This window comes from Alligator sinensis, unplaced genomic scaffold, assembly GCF_000455745.1.
Source record: "Alligator sinensis unplaced genomic scaffold, ASM45574v1 scaffold388_1, whole genome shotgun sequence".
Classification (NCBI taxonomy): Eukaryota; Metazoa; Chordata; order Crocodylia; family Alligatoridae; genus Alligator; species Alligator sinensis.
Window position 1 is genome coordinate 1,309,803 of NW_005842394.1, and position 16,297 is coordinate 1,326,099.

The 16,297-nt window shown below is 54.8% G+C and overlaps 2 protein-coding genes across 2 annotated transcripts in view; one reads left to right on the top strand and one right to left on the bottom strand.

Moving 5' to 3' along the window:
- ENG (endoglin) overlaps nt 1-16,297 on the top strand; it is a 37,642-nt gene that overhangs the window by 12,700 nt on the left and 8,645 nt on the right. The window contains exons 3-10 of the mRNA XM_006029725.3: nt 1,340-1,500; nt 8,864-8,995; nt 12,031-12,223; nt 12,830-12,989; nt 13,426-13,564; nt 14,803-14,974; nt 15,702-15,844; nt 16,128-16,268. Of these exons, the coding sequence (XP_006029787.1) occupies nt 1,340-1,500; nt 8,864-8,995; nt 12,031-12,223; nt 12,830-12,989; nt 13,426-13,564; nt 14,803-14,974; nt 15,702-15,844; nt 16,128-16,268 (1,241 nt within the window). The remainder of the gene's footprint in view (nt 1-1,339; nt 1,501-8,863; nt 8,996-12,030; nt 12,224-12,829; nt 12,990-13,425; nt 13,565-14,802; nt 14,975-15,701; nt 15,845-16,127; nt 16,269-16,297) is intronic.
- The window catches only part of FPGS (folylpolyglutamate synthase), a 41,845-nt gene continuing 29,654 nt past the window's right edge, over nt 4,107-16,297 (bottom strand). Inside the window, exon 16 of the mRNA XM_025211230.1 lies at nt 4,107-4,725. Within this exon, the coding sequence (XP_025067015.1) occupies nt 4,651-4,725 (75 nt within the window). The 3' untranslated portion in view covers nt 4,107-4,650. The remainder of the gene's footprint in view (nt 4,726-16,297) is intronic.

The window sequence follows — 16,297 nt, forward strand, 5'->3', positions numbered from 1 at the left end:
GAGTCAGTGTTTCACCTTGTGAAGTGCCGGATGGGCTGTGACTAGGAAGGCAGCGTGGCCTCAGACAGCCGTGCTCCAGTCCTAGCTTTGCTCTGAGACCTTGGTGCAGTCACTTCCCCTCCCTCCTGGTCTGCTGAGAGCAGGGAGTCTTTGGGGGCAGGAAGGCTCTCCCTTTGTGTGTGCTCAAGGCTTTGCAGAGTAGGCCCCACATTTGACCATGGCCTCTAGGCACTAGAATATAACATGCAGGAACAGGTTTGGTGACACGTGTGGCCCATCAGGTCTTTGGAGCGTCCTGTTTACCCTGCAGGGACCCATGGTTCTGCAAGCTGCATCCCTTCCTCCAAAAGCTGACTTGCAAGGAGTAAGGCTGCCCTACAGGTAGCTGCCCAGTCAAGGAGCTACTCTTTCAGCCCAGAAGTGACAATCCCTGCATCTGGCCTGAGGAAACCATGGCTCAGTTCCCAGGGGTGACCAATGACTGGAACATTACAGCAGCCCAGGTGCAACGCAGAGATCAGCCTGTACTTGGAATTTCCGGACTTCGGATGCAGAGCTGGCATCTGAACAATTTTGCTGTTGCTCTTCCCTGGAACTGGGCTCTGGGATAGGCTGGCCAGAGCCCAGCGATAATCAGTGGAGCTGCACCAGGGGTAGAAAGCGATCTGCCACCACGTGCTAGCGATCAGGTCTAGCGATGAAACACTTCCCCGATGGAGCACCCCTGACTGCAAAGGCACCATAGAGCCACAGAGAGAGGGTGGAGTTGGGCAGAAGCACTGGCCATGGGCTTGGTTGCTGCTGCACTCTGTTAAGGAAACCTATTCCAGGGCCATGCTTGTGCCCGATCCATCTGTCCTTCCTGGCTTCCTTCCTTCCTGTACTCACAGTGTCTTGAACAAGCACGTCAGGGCTGCGGTTTCTGTCAGAGCCAACTGGTGCTAGAAGTCGGGGCTTCCCCCTTAGAACACCAGCTGCCCCCACTCCTCCCTGCAGCCTCCAGTGCAAGGCAGATGTCTTTCCTTGGCTGCTTCTCACTTTCTGGGCTCAGGCACCTTGCTAGCTGCTACTCCACCTCCTTCCTGCATCCCTCTCCTTTGAGCACCTTCTCCCTGCACTGAGTAGATAGTCGCCCAAGAATCTCTCATGATCTGCAGTTCTCTCACCTCTGTGCCTCAGAGACCATTCCCTTGTCAAGCCCCTTGGTTCTTCTGCCCCTTGGCTGGTACCCACAGCCTTCCCTTCCTCCCTGCACTCCCTGCCCCCTGGGGCTTCCCTTATCACCATTCTCCTTCAGGATGGTAGCAAGGCGCCTGACTTTGAGCTGCTTCCTCTCTAGATCCAGTGAGAACTGGTGCCTGCACCCTACGGCCAATCGGCCTAAATCCGGATGTCCAAGTGTCTTACACAACAAGCAAGACTATCAGAGGATGCGTGAGCAGCAGCACTGTGGGGAAAGACCGGGAAGTCCACGTCCTCAATGTGAAAAGCTTGACAGAGGTGAGTGATTGTGGGGCTGGGGACCAGGGTAGGAGAAGAAGCATGTCACCTCCTTGTCACCATCCAGCCTGGGCGCTGTCACTGGTCTGAAGCCTGCATCTCCTGGGACTAGATTAAACCTGCCCAGGCACAGGGGGATGGAACGACCACGTTGTGAAGGATCCTTTATTTATGGCGGCCAGTCTGTGTCACAGCTGGGCTGTGTGCCACTGCAATGGAAACAGGATGGGATCCCCAGGCGGGTCCTGTGTTGGCTGAGGAGATGCAGCTAAAAGAGGCTGATGCAGCATGGACCATGCTTTGCTCTTTGGAGGAGGTGCTTGCATCAGCTGGCAGGTGAAGAAAGGGACAGCGTGTGGTTGTACCAGCAGGGACAGGATAGGGCAGCCACAGGCAGGGATACACATGGGCTTGGGGGTATCTCAGCTGATGTCAAGAAATCGTCAGACTAACTGAGAAAAGAAGGTGCTAATTCCATTGCCCACAAAGAAGCAGCCTCCATCCCTACTGGGGCAGCCTGTCCAGCCACCTCCCAAAACCCAGGGTCTGGATGCGAGTTACTAATGTCATGCTAAGAACATGCTCCAGACTGCTTTAGTGCTGAGGCCTGTTTTTGCCCAGGCTGTCTGCTGGGGAGGGCACAGGACAGCAGGGGCGGCATTATGGAGCTGTTATTATTTACAACCCCTGCCACCCGCTCAGCTCCTTTGAGCTACATCCCCAAGCTGCTAGGGCAGGGTTGGCTCTGACCTGGGTGTCTTTACAGACCATCAGCTATCGGTTGGTAGGTAACCTGGTGCCTGACAGTGTTTAGCTACTGCTGGAGCCCTAGTCTGGCTTGAGGGGCTCAGCCTGGGGTGGGGGCTGCGCAGGGAAGGTGGGTTCCCTGCATTCGCACCTGCATCACCAATTAGACTGACCTTCCTTACCTTGGTTTTCAGTGTGGTAGGAGTCCCCAAGATGCACTGCTGTGGTGCTGCTCTGTGTCATGCCCCTTTGATTCACTCCCTGCTGCTAAGGCACTATAACAGGCCTGCCTGGATTTTCCCAGCATGTACTTGTACAAACACAGCTTGGTAGAGATGTGGAAACACGGTTGTGACGGCAGACACAAACCGCGCTCTTCAGAACCAGTACGGGCAGCGACACACCTAGCAGGCTGTGGCCAGGTGGACAGGGCCTTGCACACCTTTCTTTGGCTGTGATCAGAGGCAGGATGATCTTCTGACTCGATCGTGGATCTGTGTCAGAATGGCCCTTCCTGTGCCCTGCTTTTTAAAAACATATTCACCAGAATTGGTCAAACTAATTAATGGAGACCCATATGCAGTCTCTAAAGGGGATGTCAGTGATGACAAAAGGTACCGTCCTCATAACAGGCCCAGCCCATTGTAGGAGCTTTGTAGCCTACGTGCCTCAGCCCTTACCTTACCCCTGACCCAGTCAGTCCTTGCTTCCTCTGCTGAGATATTTGACTTGGAAGGGAAATAATTGATGCTAACTATGCTCCCTGGGAGGGCTCACAGTTTGTCTGAAGTACTTGGCACATGTCTCTCATGGGCTGCAAACCCTCATGCGTATATCTGCCAGCTTTGTTTTTATGGTATATGCAGGCAGTTAAAATGACATTTACAGGCACTTCAGAGGGCAAGAGTCTCGTAAAATGTGCTCTGCTTCCTGCACATAAGAACAGCACTGGATGTAGAGCAGCAAAGGGGGGAGCAGGAAGTGAGAGTGTGTGTGTGTGTGTGTGTGTGTGTGTGTGTGTTTGATCTCCTGTCACCCTTATGTATGCTGCTGTGATAGAAAACACCACAGCCTTGGCCACGTTCTAGCTTTTCAACCACGACCGTTTCCCTCCAGCCCAAAGATCTGAGGATCAGGTGGCATATGGGCTTTCATTTGGCCTCAAGCATTTTTTAACCGCATGGGTTTCACTACCCTGTTGGAGTCCTGTGATCTATTTTCCCTCCCACCCTTAATTGAAACCATGATTTTGTTCTGCTTCCTTCCAAGGGGAGAGGGGCTAATTTTAAAATGCCACATTTCTCTAACTCAGTGTAACCAAAGCTACATGAAGTCCAAAGAGGTTTTCTTGGAATGAGGTCCCGCACAGAGTTTTCAGGGACAAAACAGATAAAATGCAGCAGCCATAATTCTAAAATTGAACAAACCAAACAGACCTAGAATCACCCTGTTACACTGGTAGCCCTGAGCCAGCTGTTTCCAAAGTGTCTTGTCACTTTTGGAACCAAGAGTCCCAGTTTTTTGTATGTCTTCTTGTCACTTTAGATGCTCCTTGTTTGGGTGTGGGCTTTGAGGTGCTTTAAAAGCGCCTCTGGCATGATGTCCTGATCCTGCCCTCTGAAAAAAACAGCTCCCCTGGAGGTCTCTCAAGCCAGGCATTTAAAATCACAAGTCCCTTTTGGCACTACACTTTGAATGGGTTCTACGTGGCTTATGCTTCCCATCCTTGCTTGGAATCCAGCAATAAAAGCCAGCAGATGCAAATGTGGGAGCCTATATTGAGTGACATAATGCAGTAAATAGTTGGCTTGTCAGTGCTGTGTAGCAGCCACTACCAGTCCCAAAGCTGGTGGAATTACACTGGGGTAAAACCAGCCGGAGCCTGAAGAATATGGCCCTCACCGCGTATGCAGAGAGCTCAGTACCTGGTGAGACGTGATAAACACTTCTTGGGAGCTCTCAGCCATTGTGTTTGTCTTTGATCCAAGGGCCTGCGTCCCATGCTGGTCAGCTGGGGTCTAACCGTGGGGTTCGGAGCTCTGCATGCCCATGTGATAAGGACCTTAGCAGGGATATCAATCAGGGCAACGGCATTTGTCAGTCACACAATGCTGGAAATGTTTTATTGCAAGTCACAGCTGGGCTGGGGAAGCCTGGCTGTGAGACTCTTATCCCTGCCAGCCATGTTCCTCACTAGGGACTTGATTATAAGCAGCATGAAGTCAGTGAGAACGAGACAGACGAATCAGTGTGAAATGCTTGATTCTCGGAGGAGGATTTCCTGCTATATTTCATCTGAGCCATCCTCCGTGTTGGGCCCTTTGAGTTGGACTGTCAGCTCCTCAGCACAGGGGCCCATCTCCCATTCCTATCCTCACCCATGGAGAGGAGGTGGACAGCTCCTTACGGCTTTTTTATACTATAGCTCATTTGTAGAGACTGTCCTTTCCAAAATGAGACCAATACAGCAATGTCCTGCTGACAAACAGGGATGGAAAGAATGTGCTTCCTGGTTAGTTATTCTTTTCAAATGTGTAACACGCAGGCAAGTGTTTATTGCCTTTTCCTGCCCTAGCTGCAGTAGCTAACTGATTGCTGCTGCCCTCATCTGCTGGATTCAAATCCATTAGCTCTGGAGCTAGAGGTCATTGGGTTCAGGGTGACAGAGGGTCACTGCAGAGGAAAGCATAACTTGCTACAGCAAACCACTGACCCTAAGACTGCAGACACAGCTGATGCTGCCCCGTGATTCCACCCAGCTCCGCTTCCGATCACCAACTTCTTTTTTTGTGTGGGTGGAGCTGAAGGCAGAAGCTGGAACTGAAAGCATGAGGTCACACCAGTGTGAGGACACTGAAACCTCTTGGGATTCGGAGGCCAAGAAGGATGGTTGTTTATAAAGACGTATGGAGTTGCCACTAGCAGCCTTCCTCTCTCCTTCCTCGCACTCATCTTTTCCTGAACTCCTCCCCACAGCTAATTCTTTGCAGCAGCATCCACCCTTCAGACCGCTCGCCTTAGCATTAACAATGAAGTCAAAGAATCATAGCAGAGCTGGGCTGGCAGGGCCTGCAGGAGGGCACATCTAGCCCAGTACCCTGCTCAAGACAGGACCATCCCTGTCTAAACCCTCCTGGATAAGCATTTGTCTAACCTGCTCTTGAAAACTTTGGGAACAACTAGCAGGCACAATGTCCGAAACATCAAAAACAACCGTTAACTTGGTAAGAGCAAAGCTGGGGGAATAAGGCACCATCAATGTCCTGCCACTGCAAGGCTGGAAGTAGTTTGTTAAAATACACTCGAGAGATCACTTGCAATTTCCTCTACATGGGAAGGAACACTGTTTCCTTCTGAGTTGGCCAGGGGCTCTCCATGCTAAGCTCCCAAAATAAGCCCTGTATGTGTTCTTATCCTGGACTAAACCGTATTAACAGGAAACCATAGCACAGGTTCCAGGAACAAAGCGCACCCCAGGTGGTTTGGTGAGGAAAAAGGATCAAGAGAAACAGATGGCAAAGTCTCCATGTGCATGAAGGAGGCAGCCAGGCTGAAGGCACAAGGGCTGCCATCTCCGCATACTGGCTGCTTTGGGAGCCCCAAGATGCAGTGAGCAGAACGCACGAGAGCCGCAGCACGACACAGCCCAGGGCAGGGCAGGGTGCAGGGCTCCTCTGCTTCCTCTGGAGTCCCATGTCTGCCGACTGGGCGGGATGTTTCTGTTGTCCATTGTGTGCAGCAGGAGGAAGGCTGCTGGGCTTCTCCCCTTCACCAGGCTTTCATGGGCTGTGCCGCCCGCTCGGGGACGCCAGAGCCAGAATCCTCCACTGGCATCTGGCCACCCAGAACCATTTAAGGCCAAAAAGCTGCATTGCTTGGCCCCAGCCTGGGCACTGGGAATCTGCTGAGTTGAGACCCCCTGGCCAAAGGGTCCAGAAGCACTTGGAGGTTGGGGCAGAGAAGGGGCTTGAGCTGTGGAGTGAGGAGGCTGCAGGCATGTCAGCTGCGAGGTTTTCATGTGGAGGAGCTCATGTCAAAGGGATAAGAGGGAGAGATGTCCAGGGCCCAGCCATGTGCAGTCCAAAGGAGGTGCTTTATTGTGGGTGAAGGAGAGGCCACAGCTCCCTCCAGCTCACCTGGAGCCTGGGCTGCCTACTCCAGACTACAAGGTGCAGTCATAGAAGGGGATAAGTGACTATGCTTTGGATACTGAGCAGCCTCCAGATGGTCCAAGCCAATGTGACTACATCTTCAGTGATAAAGCAGCTGTCAGGGACTCTTTTCAGTCTGACAAGCTGGGTGTGTTAGCCTAGGCTCCCCATGCCCAAGCCTAGTGATTACAGACCAGGTCTGAGATCTCTGCCTGGCAGAGCTTTGGGCCACATAGACAAAGCCCAAGCAAATTGCCCACCTAGTAGATCCAGCCCCTTCTCCTAGGTGTCAGGTTGATGTCTGGCCCTGTAGACCAGCCTACTTCTACAGTGAAGCCTGTACCAGAACCTGGGACCCCAACATGGAATAGTTTAGCTCTGGAGCCAAATCTGTCCCTGTCCCCTTGACATGCCAGGAACCAGGAACAGTACAGCTGGGGCCCTGGAACGCAAGGTCTGTGCAGGCTCAGCCAAGGCTTCAGGAGGGGCCACATGAATATGCTCTTCCGCACTATCTCCCTTAAGGCTGCTGCCAGGCACCTGACTGTGAAGGGAGGGCCAAGGCAGGAGCAGACAGCTGGGATCCCGCTACAGGTGGGAGCCAGGCCTTTGTCATGGCATGTAAATAAATAACCCAGACTCCAGCCCCCCGCATCTGTTTGTGCACAGAGGGGCTGATGTCACAGCCACGGCATTCAGACAGCTGGCACCATGCCCCGACTGTGGGGCGGGGGAGCCCGAGTGACCAGGCTCCACTTATAGAAGAATTACTGGAAACCAGTTTCTATAAGCAGATCCCCATGAAAAAGGCAACACGGGGTAAAATAAAGCCTCCCGCCACTCTAGAGAAGAGGAACAATGGCCTCTGGAAAACACACAGCAGTAAAAATAGAAGCAAGCCCCTCCTCTTTGCGGGGCTGTAGGGCCCTGCCGGGGTCCTGGGGCCACCCAGAGTAATACTTACTGGATGCCTCGTGGCACCGCAGGGCTGGGTACAGCGGTGCATTATTATACACAGCTTGGCTGGGGGAGAGTTCTTGCTTGTTTCTTTCCAGTAGCTCCCGATAAGATCATCCTGGTACAGGCAGGGTGTGTGTGCACAATGTGCGGGAAACTCTGCCCTGAATCACCCAGCCGGGAGCCCAGGCACCATCAGCTCATCAATGGGGTCAGGGTGGGCTGACCTGTGGGGAAAGCCCAGGCCGCTGCAGGAAGTGGGGGCGATGCTTCCTGAGTCAGCGCTGGGCAGATGCCTTCAGGCAGTGCTGGGGCAAAGGCCTGTGGTGCTAGAGGTCTCCTTTGTCTGCCCATAGCTGCTATTTCACTCAGGGTAATTTTCCACTCTGGACCTTGCAGCAGGGCTTGGGGTCCTGCAGTAAGGCTGTAGGATGGTGTCTCCACATGCAGGGCTTGAAATCTGGAGCTTATTACCAGGCTTAAATCATCACTCTGGAGCCTGAATCCAGGCGCGGAGGATGCTCTCATGGCAGCCAGGTCAGAAACATCACCACTGAGCAGAGCAGTGTCTAAGAGCACCAGGACAAGATTACCACAGGGTCATTCGTGCACATCTGGATGGGCACCGTCTAGTGTAGGGATGGCTAACATGTGGCTTGGAAGCTGCTTGTGGTGTGTGGTTGCCAAACAGGTTAATTTGGCTGGTGTCATGGGCCTGAATAGAGGAAGCTGGACTCTGGGTGGGCCATGGCTCCAGGCAGAAATCAGGGTGCCTATGATCCACCACGCCTGTGACTCTTGGGCTCCCGGCAAGCTGCTCGTGTACCTTGTGGCCATGCTCCAGTTCTGGGGGAGAGGGGATTGGAGGAGAGGTTTGGGGACTGATGGACGGATGTTCCCAGCTCTTTTGTGTGAGGGAGCTCCTCGCCCCACGGCCTGGGTCATGCTCCCTTCACCTAGCCACAGTCAGGGGGCAGGATTTGTGACTTTCCTCCCAGAGGGTAGAGCTGGCCTCTTCCCCAGCTTCAACAGAGAAGAGTCTTTGTCCATGGAGTGACCAGCCTGCAGACCAAAGGCTCCCGGTCAAGTCTCTCTTTATTCAAGACTTTATTCAGCAGAGCCCAAATGCTCTGCACCTACCCCACTGTGGAGAGGAGAGGTTGTGCATGTCTGGGACATACAACTCTTCTTTCCAAGGGCAACACTTCCCCAACCTGCCATGCACAGCTGTGAGGACCCCCAGCTGAGGGTAGAAGTGGCACTTCTTGAAGTACAAGCAGCAGCAAGCACCTACTGCCAACCCCTCATTCAGCCGCTGGCCAGGGGTGTGAAGCCCCTGTATATGAAGACCCCAGATCCTGCTGTGTTTGCCTCTTGGTTTGTTCTTTTGCATTCGCTTCTTTTGCAATAAAACCCCCCACCTAAAAGGTGCCCCATGCATGTGATGCTGCCCCATGTGTTCCTGGGTGCAAGGAGTTTGAATGATGTAATCCCATTCCTTCCCTCAGAATCCGTTCTTGTTGCTGAACGTGTCCCTGGAAAGAAAGGCCCCCGAGAGGAAGGTGGTGTTGGCAATCTACTCCAGCAATCCTGGGACCGTGTTTCTTCATTCTTGGCCTGTTAAGATGTCCCCCAGACAGGTGAGAACTGTGCCTCCCAGTGCTGCACCTGTGAGTGTGCCAGCAGCACTGACAAGACCACCCTGACCTTCAGGGCAGGAGAGAGCAGAACCACAATGAAACATGCTATACTACAGGGAGGGAGGAAAGAGGGGTGGGAAGAGAGGGGAAAGAAGCAGGGCTCCCGTGTCCTGTTATTTGTCTCGGTTGTCTTCTGTCTGAGAATGGGAAGCAAACAGCTGGAGGCCCTGGGAGTGAGGCTGTGCCACAGCCCTGGCAGGGAGAGGTCTTGGCTGGCTGGCTGGTCTCCACTGCCGCAGCTGGAAGAAATCTCCCAGATTCCAAGCTGAGCCCCACAGGAGCCATTAGTGTCAATAACAAACAGCAGAGGCTGGAGCTGGCATGTGATCCCCCACTGGAAACCCCGGTGCTGCCCCCCAGGGAAGAAGGAAATGGCTCAAAAGAGCAGCAAGGTCCTGCCCCCTCCTTCCAGTCCCCCTTCACCTCCTCTGGGGTATCGTTTGTGGTTGGAAGGACTGCAAGCTCTCCAGGAGCAGTGAGTCCATTGGCCCTGCCCACTGCAGGTACGAAGGGCAGCCTGGGCCATGGCACGTGTGGCTGGTCCTGTTGCCCCTGGGTGCACAGTGGGGCCAGGGCAGCATGGTTGCCAGACTTGCTTCCCAGCAGCCTCAGTGGTGGCAGCTCCTTCCTGCTGCCACCACTGTGAGCCCTGGCCCTGCTGCCCAGGCACTCCAGCCTGTCCTCCCTGCACCTGCTGCCAGGTGTGAGCGGGTAGGTAGACAGTTTCCATAGAAAGGAGACTCATGGAGCAAGTGGGCAGACAGTCTCCAAGCCCAGGACCTGTGTGGGAAGGGTGCACTTGGCCAGGTGGATGGGATAGGGCCGTGGGTGAGCAGGGAGCTGCGTCCAGGAGTGGAGGTGGGATGTGTGGGCAGAGCCAGGGCCAGGATGGTAGTGACAGCATGGGGCCAGGTCCCTGGCCCAGGGCAGAGCCATGATCCACTGCCCGCACATCCCTGTGATGGGCGCTGGTTCTGCAGGCAGGGGCATGTGGAGAGTGAATCATGGCTCTACCTTGGGCTCAGCTCCGTGCTGTCACTGCTCCGCAATCCCAGCCCCACCTGCCCATCCTGCTTCCAGATGCCGCTCCCTCCTCCCCCCAACCTGCAGCATCATCCTGTCCACCTGACTGTGTGTGCCCTGCCCACACAGGTCCCAAGCCACTCTCCATGGAGATGCCAGGGCTGGGGCTGGGATCCCTGGACAGTGATAGCATGAAGGTCCCGATCTGCTCCCAGGTCTATTAAGCTGCCACTTAGGAAGTTTTGATGAGCTGTTACAGGGGAAGGCAGGGTGCTGCCCTGGCCTACAACAGCTCACCGAACTCCCTCAGTGGTAGATAACTCCCCCCCCCCCAATTTAAGGTGTCTTTCTTGCAGTTGCTACCATGTGGCAGAGCCTTACCTGAACTGGCCCTGGACTCCTGAGCTTAGGTCCCCATTGCAATATACCTGCATGGAGCCCAACACACACTGACCTGACGGGTGTCTGTGTAGGTTGTGAGATGAACTGCCAGCTCATCAGCCTGGGGCACCCAGACACACTTCCTTTGCCAAGAGGCTCAGGGGTTGCAGAGAGTGGTGTGGCAGGGCCAGGGAGATCTACCCTTTCTGTCACTACTTCTGTCCTGGGCTGCTGGACACCCAGCTGGGTATGTAGATGGGCAGCCACGTGCTCAGCCTCTCAGTGCGGGGGCGAGCTGGGGTCCAGGCAAGCCTGTTAGCAAATGCTTATAGGCTCCCTGCTGCAGCCTGGGCCATTCCAATGGCCAGCCCAGCATGGCTTTCCCCAACTTGCAATGAACTCCAGGGACCCTTCCCTGGCAGGCTGGGAGCACTGAGAGGGGGCGACCCCCCAGCTATAGAGACCATCCCCTCCCTGGGGCAAGCAATGCAGTTTTAGCTCTCTCCAGTGCCCAGCCATGCCATGGGGAAGCCACTGCTGAGGCTAGGCAGGTGCTGCTGCCCCCACGATGCCTGACACTCGTGCCACTGGCTGAGCAGGATGTGTCTGGAGGGTCGGTGTCCAGCAGAGAACACCCCCTTCCTTCCCTGCTGCTTGGAGCGTGCCTGGCTTCCTGCCCCCAGGCTGTCCCTACACCTGGCCTGGGGGTTCATCGCTGTCCCTGAGCGCCCCCTCCCTGTGGCTCCAGGCTCTGGCTGCTATTTGCTTCCCCCCCTCTCCCCGCAGCCAGTCGGCGCGGGGAGTGACGCACAGGACTTGCAAAGGCTCCTGCTTCCTCTGCCTGTTGGGAGGAAGGTCAGGGATGGGGCTTGGCTCCAGCAGGCTCAGCCAGGGCTGCGAGCTTTGTTAGCAAAATAAGCCTCCTTCCTATTTGTGTCTAATAATAACATGGGCTGACAATGGGGGAGGCCGGGGCCGGGCGCAAGGCGCTATCAGATTGAGTGCTGCGCTGGCGGCTCCTCTGCGCACTGCCGGGGAAGCAAGCCATCAGCCTGGGTCTTGCTCACTGCTCCTGTCCTCACTTGCTGGGAAAAGATGACCCTAGAAGCCAGGGGAGCAGAGAGGCCAGGCACCAGCTCCTCTGAGCATTTGTGGAAAATTCCCAGGCCCTGCCAGCTGATGCAGGCTTCCTATTAGGCCACCAAGCAGACCCTAAAGGCAGCCAGCACGGGTGGCCGCAGGCTGTGGCTCTGTGTCTGAGGGGAGAGGAATAAACAACCATGCTGCAGGGCTCAGTTGTCCCCGAGAGGGGTGGGCAGGGCCAGCCGTGGCATCCAGCATAGGCAGGTATCCAGCATTACTGATTGGCACCGCCCTTGTTTCTGCTTGCTGGAATGCCCTGGGGGGGATGAGGTGCAAAGCCCTTGCAGCCCCCAGGAAACTCTCATGGTACTGGGGGTCCCAGCCCAGCTAGAGACCCAATGAGGGTGTGACAAGGGGCCCTGGCGCTGCCCAGGGAGCAGCCCCCTCCTTGCTGTTGTATCTCAGAGCCTGTGTGTCCCCACTCCCAGGACGCAAAGCCAAACATCATATTCCGTGCCAAGGTGCTTATCTTCGAAGACGGTACCGAAGCAAGACTAGAAAACGCTTCTCTGTCCGACAACAGCGAAGAGCTTGTGAAATGGGCAGTTACCACCTATGGGGGCATTACATCCTACACCGAGCTGGAAAACCCCCAGCACATCTTCTTCCGTCTGGGCGAAGGTAGGTCCATGAGCCTCTCGCAAGCTTCTGGCTGGTCAGACTCACCCATGGGCCAGGCCGGGAGCTGGGCACACTGCAGGGGAGCAGCAAGAAACCATCCTCCCCGGCCAGACATTGTCCAGGACCGAGGGAGTTCAAAGCAGCCAGCCCTGGTTACACCCATGATGCCAAAAAACTCAGCCCTGGGCTTTGAGGCTTAATCAAGACAGAGCTGACTTTCAGTTAGCTCTGCAGACGTCCTCTCAGCAGTGCCCCAACAGTGCCCGCAACCATCTCTGCAGTGTGATCTTCCTTACAAGCACTCAGAGGTGGCATGAGCCATGTCTTCTCTCTGCTGAGCCCAGCTGCACTGGGGAAGTGGGGGGCTGCCATAGGCAGGATTCCCTGGCCCCTGGCCACACTTGTAGCTTGGAGCCCTTCTAGTTACAGCAGAGAGGAGGGGAGATGGGACACCTCTGTTCTCCCCCTGCAACTGGGTACAGAAGAGGTCTTGTATCATGTCTGTGGGACCAGGCCCCCCAGAAGGAGGAGGAGAAGGAAGTCCATATGGTTCAGCAAAGCTTCCCACACTCTGTAACACCACTGATTCTTTTCTCTCCCTTCCAGATGCCAGCAGCCCCCCTGACTGCCATCCTCAAGCAGGCTTCAATGCCCGGCACTACCTAGAGGCCGAGCTCTTGTCCAATGATGTTAAAACCTGCACCAGCAACGAGATGAAGGAGAAGGAGGCTCATATCCTGTGGGTGCAGGGGCCAGAGGACCCCAGGTAACCACTGGTGTGGTCTGGTGAGGAGGAGGCAAAGCTCCTCTGGCCGGTCTCCAGTGATGGGCATATGTGTGTGTGTGTGTGTGTGTGTGTGAGTGATCAAGAGAGCCATGCATACAGCTCCGCAGTGTTCACCCATGTCAGCGAGGCTAAGGAGGTGCCCTGAGCTTAGCCAGGCAGTGGCAGATTTGAGCCTGTGGAAGAGGCCTGCCCTTGGCAGGAGGGTGCTTACACATCGGGGATGCCTCTTACAGCTAGTCCTAGAGATCCCCATGCCAGCGTCCAGGTGTGGCCTTTGATAGCTGCCTACAGGGAGGACCAAGAAAATGGAATATTAGTGTGCCACACACACTAATAGTGTGCCACACACACTAATAGCCCAGGAGGGTGCTTGGGCCCATGGTCACTGTGGTTTATTCTGGGGCTTGTTCCATAGCTCTTGGGAAACAGATGTGAACGTGGAGATGAACTGCCAAAATGGAGAAGTGCCACAGAATCTGCAAAGGATGTTGGTCCTCCAAAGCCAGCCCAACATGTCCTGGCTCCTCAACCTGCAGCAGGACATGCAGATTATGGTAAGGCAGTGATGGACCCCCTCACACCTCTCTCATGGCTTGTCCTGCAAAGCGCTTCACCACCTGGGCATGGGGGCTGCTAAGCTGGGACACAGCAGCCCCTGCGTGTGGAAGGCAGGGGCCTTTCCACAGCACCCAGAAATGCTGTGGAGGGGGAAGAGGAGCTAAGAGAGGCAGAATATGGCCACACTGGCATTTGGCCGGAGCTCTGGGTTTACCGTCCCACTCTCCAAGAAGCAGCAGGGGACGTGCATAAATTACCAGGAGCCTAGACCTCTCTGCTGGAGCTTGTTGGAAAGGTGCTCCTCTGAGGCGTGCGTTCCAAGTACCAACCCTGCCTGATGCAGCCTAGTCTGTAAGTCCCAAAGGGACATGGTACAAGATGGCAGAGGCTTGTTCTGAGGGACAGATGCCTCTCACTGAGGCAGCAGGGGCCCTTTCTGTCAGAAGCCCGGCCTCCGTTTTGCCAAAGCCTTTGGGCTCTGTTGGGAGCTCGTCCTGGCCACCCCACAATGCCTGGGTCCTCTCAGTCTCAGTCGCTAGGCTGGGAAAAGGCACCAGGAACACATCCCTCTGATGATGCTGCTGCTGCCCCTGGCCCTGGGGGGTTAGCCCAGCTCAGCATCTTGCCAGGTTGTTCCCATTAAGGAAATGCATTATATGAGTCAGGGATGTCTTTGCTACAGACCTGTTTATGTACAGTTTGCCCACAGAGTCCTGCTCTCTTGACCACAGCAGGAACAAAGAGTAGAAGGTAATTGCCTTGCTCAGAGCTGCCAGGCCTGCTTTCCGGCCAGTCCTGTGCCCCCAGCATTTCTCTTGGCTTCTACACGTACAGACTCAGCAGCTCCAGCAATCCAAGCTTGAGCCCCTGCGTGTGCAGTCTGTCCCTGAAACCCTCCTTCCATCCTCTCTGTGGTGGTTTTGCTTGGGCCTTCCCGTATGAGCTAAAGCCTTGGGCTTTTGAAAGTGTTTCTATTGTTTCCGTTATCATTAAAAAAACAGGCGTTTAAATTGCTCTTTTGTTCACCATGAATGAAGGGTGGTTGTCTGCCCCTAGGCTCCAGCAAGGTCTGCAAGTGCCCATAGATCAAAGACAAGTTGGCAGTCACCAGCACCCTCCCACATAACAATGACTGTTGGCTCCATCTTCCTCCTTCCTTCTCTCCATCTTCTGTCTCTCCTAATCCCTCCTCTCTAATCTCTAAAATCCCAAATCTCCTAATCTCCTCCCTCAGGCATCTGGGAATTACGCTCTCCAAGGCATTCCAATGAAAGTTGCTGGAAACAACCTTCCCAACACAGAGCAGGGCTTGATCAACAGGGTCCTGGAGATGAATTACAGCATCATAGCCTCGTACCTGGACATCCCTTCTGCTAGTAATGTGACCATTCGGATACAGAAATGTGGTGAGTCTGCAGAGATACTCCTTTTTGCACTGTCTCTTAGCTTGGCTGTTGGCCAGACTACTGGCTCCCCAGCAAAGCCGCGAGATGGCTCAGGGCAGTCACTGGCCTAGGTGAGTAGTGACTGAGACGTGTTACCGTCTGCTGGTGCCTGGACAGCTCACAGGAAACATTTGATGCCAATAGTCCAGGGCCCAGTGGGGAAGTGTCCATGGCACAGCAGAATTAGTACAATGTGCTCCCCAGATTAGCAGTGTTGCTCGGTTGGTCCAGGATTGAACAGGCCCGGAAGTGAAGAGTGCAGTCCCCTGCCTGCCTCCAAGTTGGCTCCCTGCAGCTCAGGGGGTGAGGCCTTTGGAGGGTGCAGGGTAGAAGTTGCTGCTATCTTTGCTATCCTATTGCTGCTTTCTTTGAGGATCAAGAGAGTTTCACCAACTGTCAAGACAGTCCCCCCACTTCCTCCCCCAAGCTCTCAGAAACTCCACAGCACCACTGAGCCCAGCAGGATTGCTTCTGCGCATGTGTCCCACTGCCTACAATGGGAGGTTTGCCTGCCCAGGAACAGGCCTTTTGGGCATTTCTCCTGCCTCCTCAGGGCTGCTCTGGCCATTGGGCTGGCATCACCCCAGTGGGTTCATCTTGCCAAATCCCTGCAGCCCCTGAGCCATCCAAGACACTGCTGCCCCCGTCTCTCCTTTCTCAGTGCTTCTCTGGTGTTTGATTTCTATAGCACAGAAGAAAGTGATCTCAACAACGACAGCTGGACAGAGTCTCAGCCTTGATGACCAGATCCGCTCAGAGCTCAACCTGATGAAGCCATGGAAGTGTACGAATGACTCCATTGAGATAGCCATGCCCGGCTATCTCATACCTGTGAGTGGCTGGGATGTTACTGAGAAATGCAGGGCTTGGTGGTGAACTGTGGGCCTGAGGGAAGGGGGCAGCACGTTGTGGACCTGGGCCTTTGCGTTCTGTTGACTCTGCCATGCAGAGCCCTCTCAGACCATGGGACCCAGACACCAAGGGTCAGAGGATTTGGTCCTGATTTTCCCCAGTGGAGATGCGAGACACACTCCAACCAAGTTAGGGACAGCCAAGCTGGCCTGGGATTCTGCCTCTAACAGCTCATGAACACAGAGGTATCTTTTGCCCATAGGGTTTAGATCTGCCCATCGCTGAAGTTACGCTTCAGGACTCCAATTGCAAAGCTACAAAAAATGGGTCCCAGTTTGTGCTGATGAGCCTTCTGGAGAAATGCTCCACCGTGGTGAAGGATGGAATCCATGTCACAAATAAGGTCAGCAGAACATACCCTGGTGCTGCTGC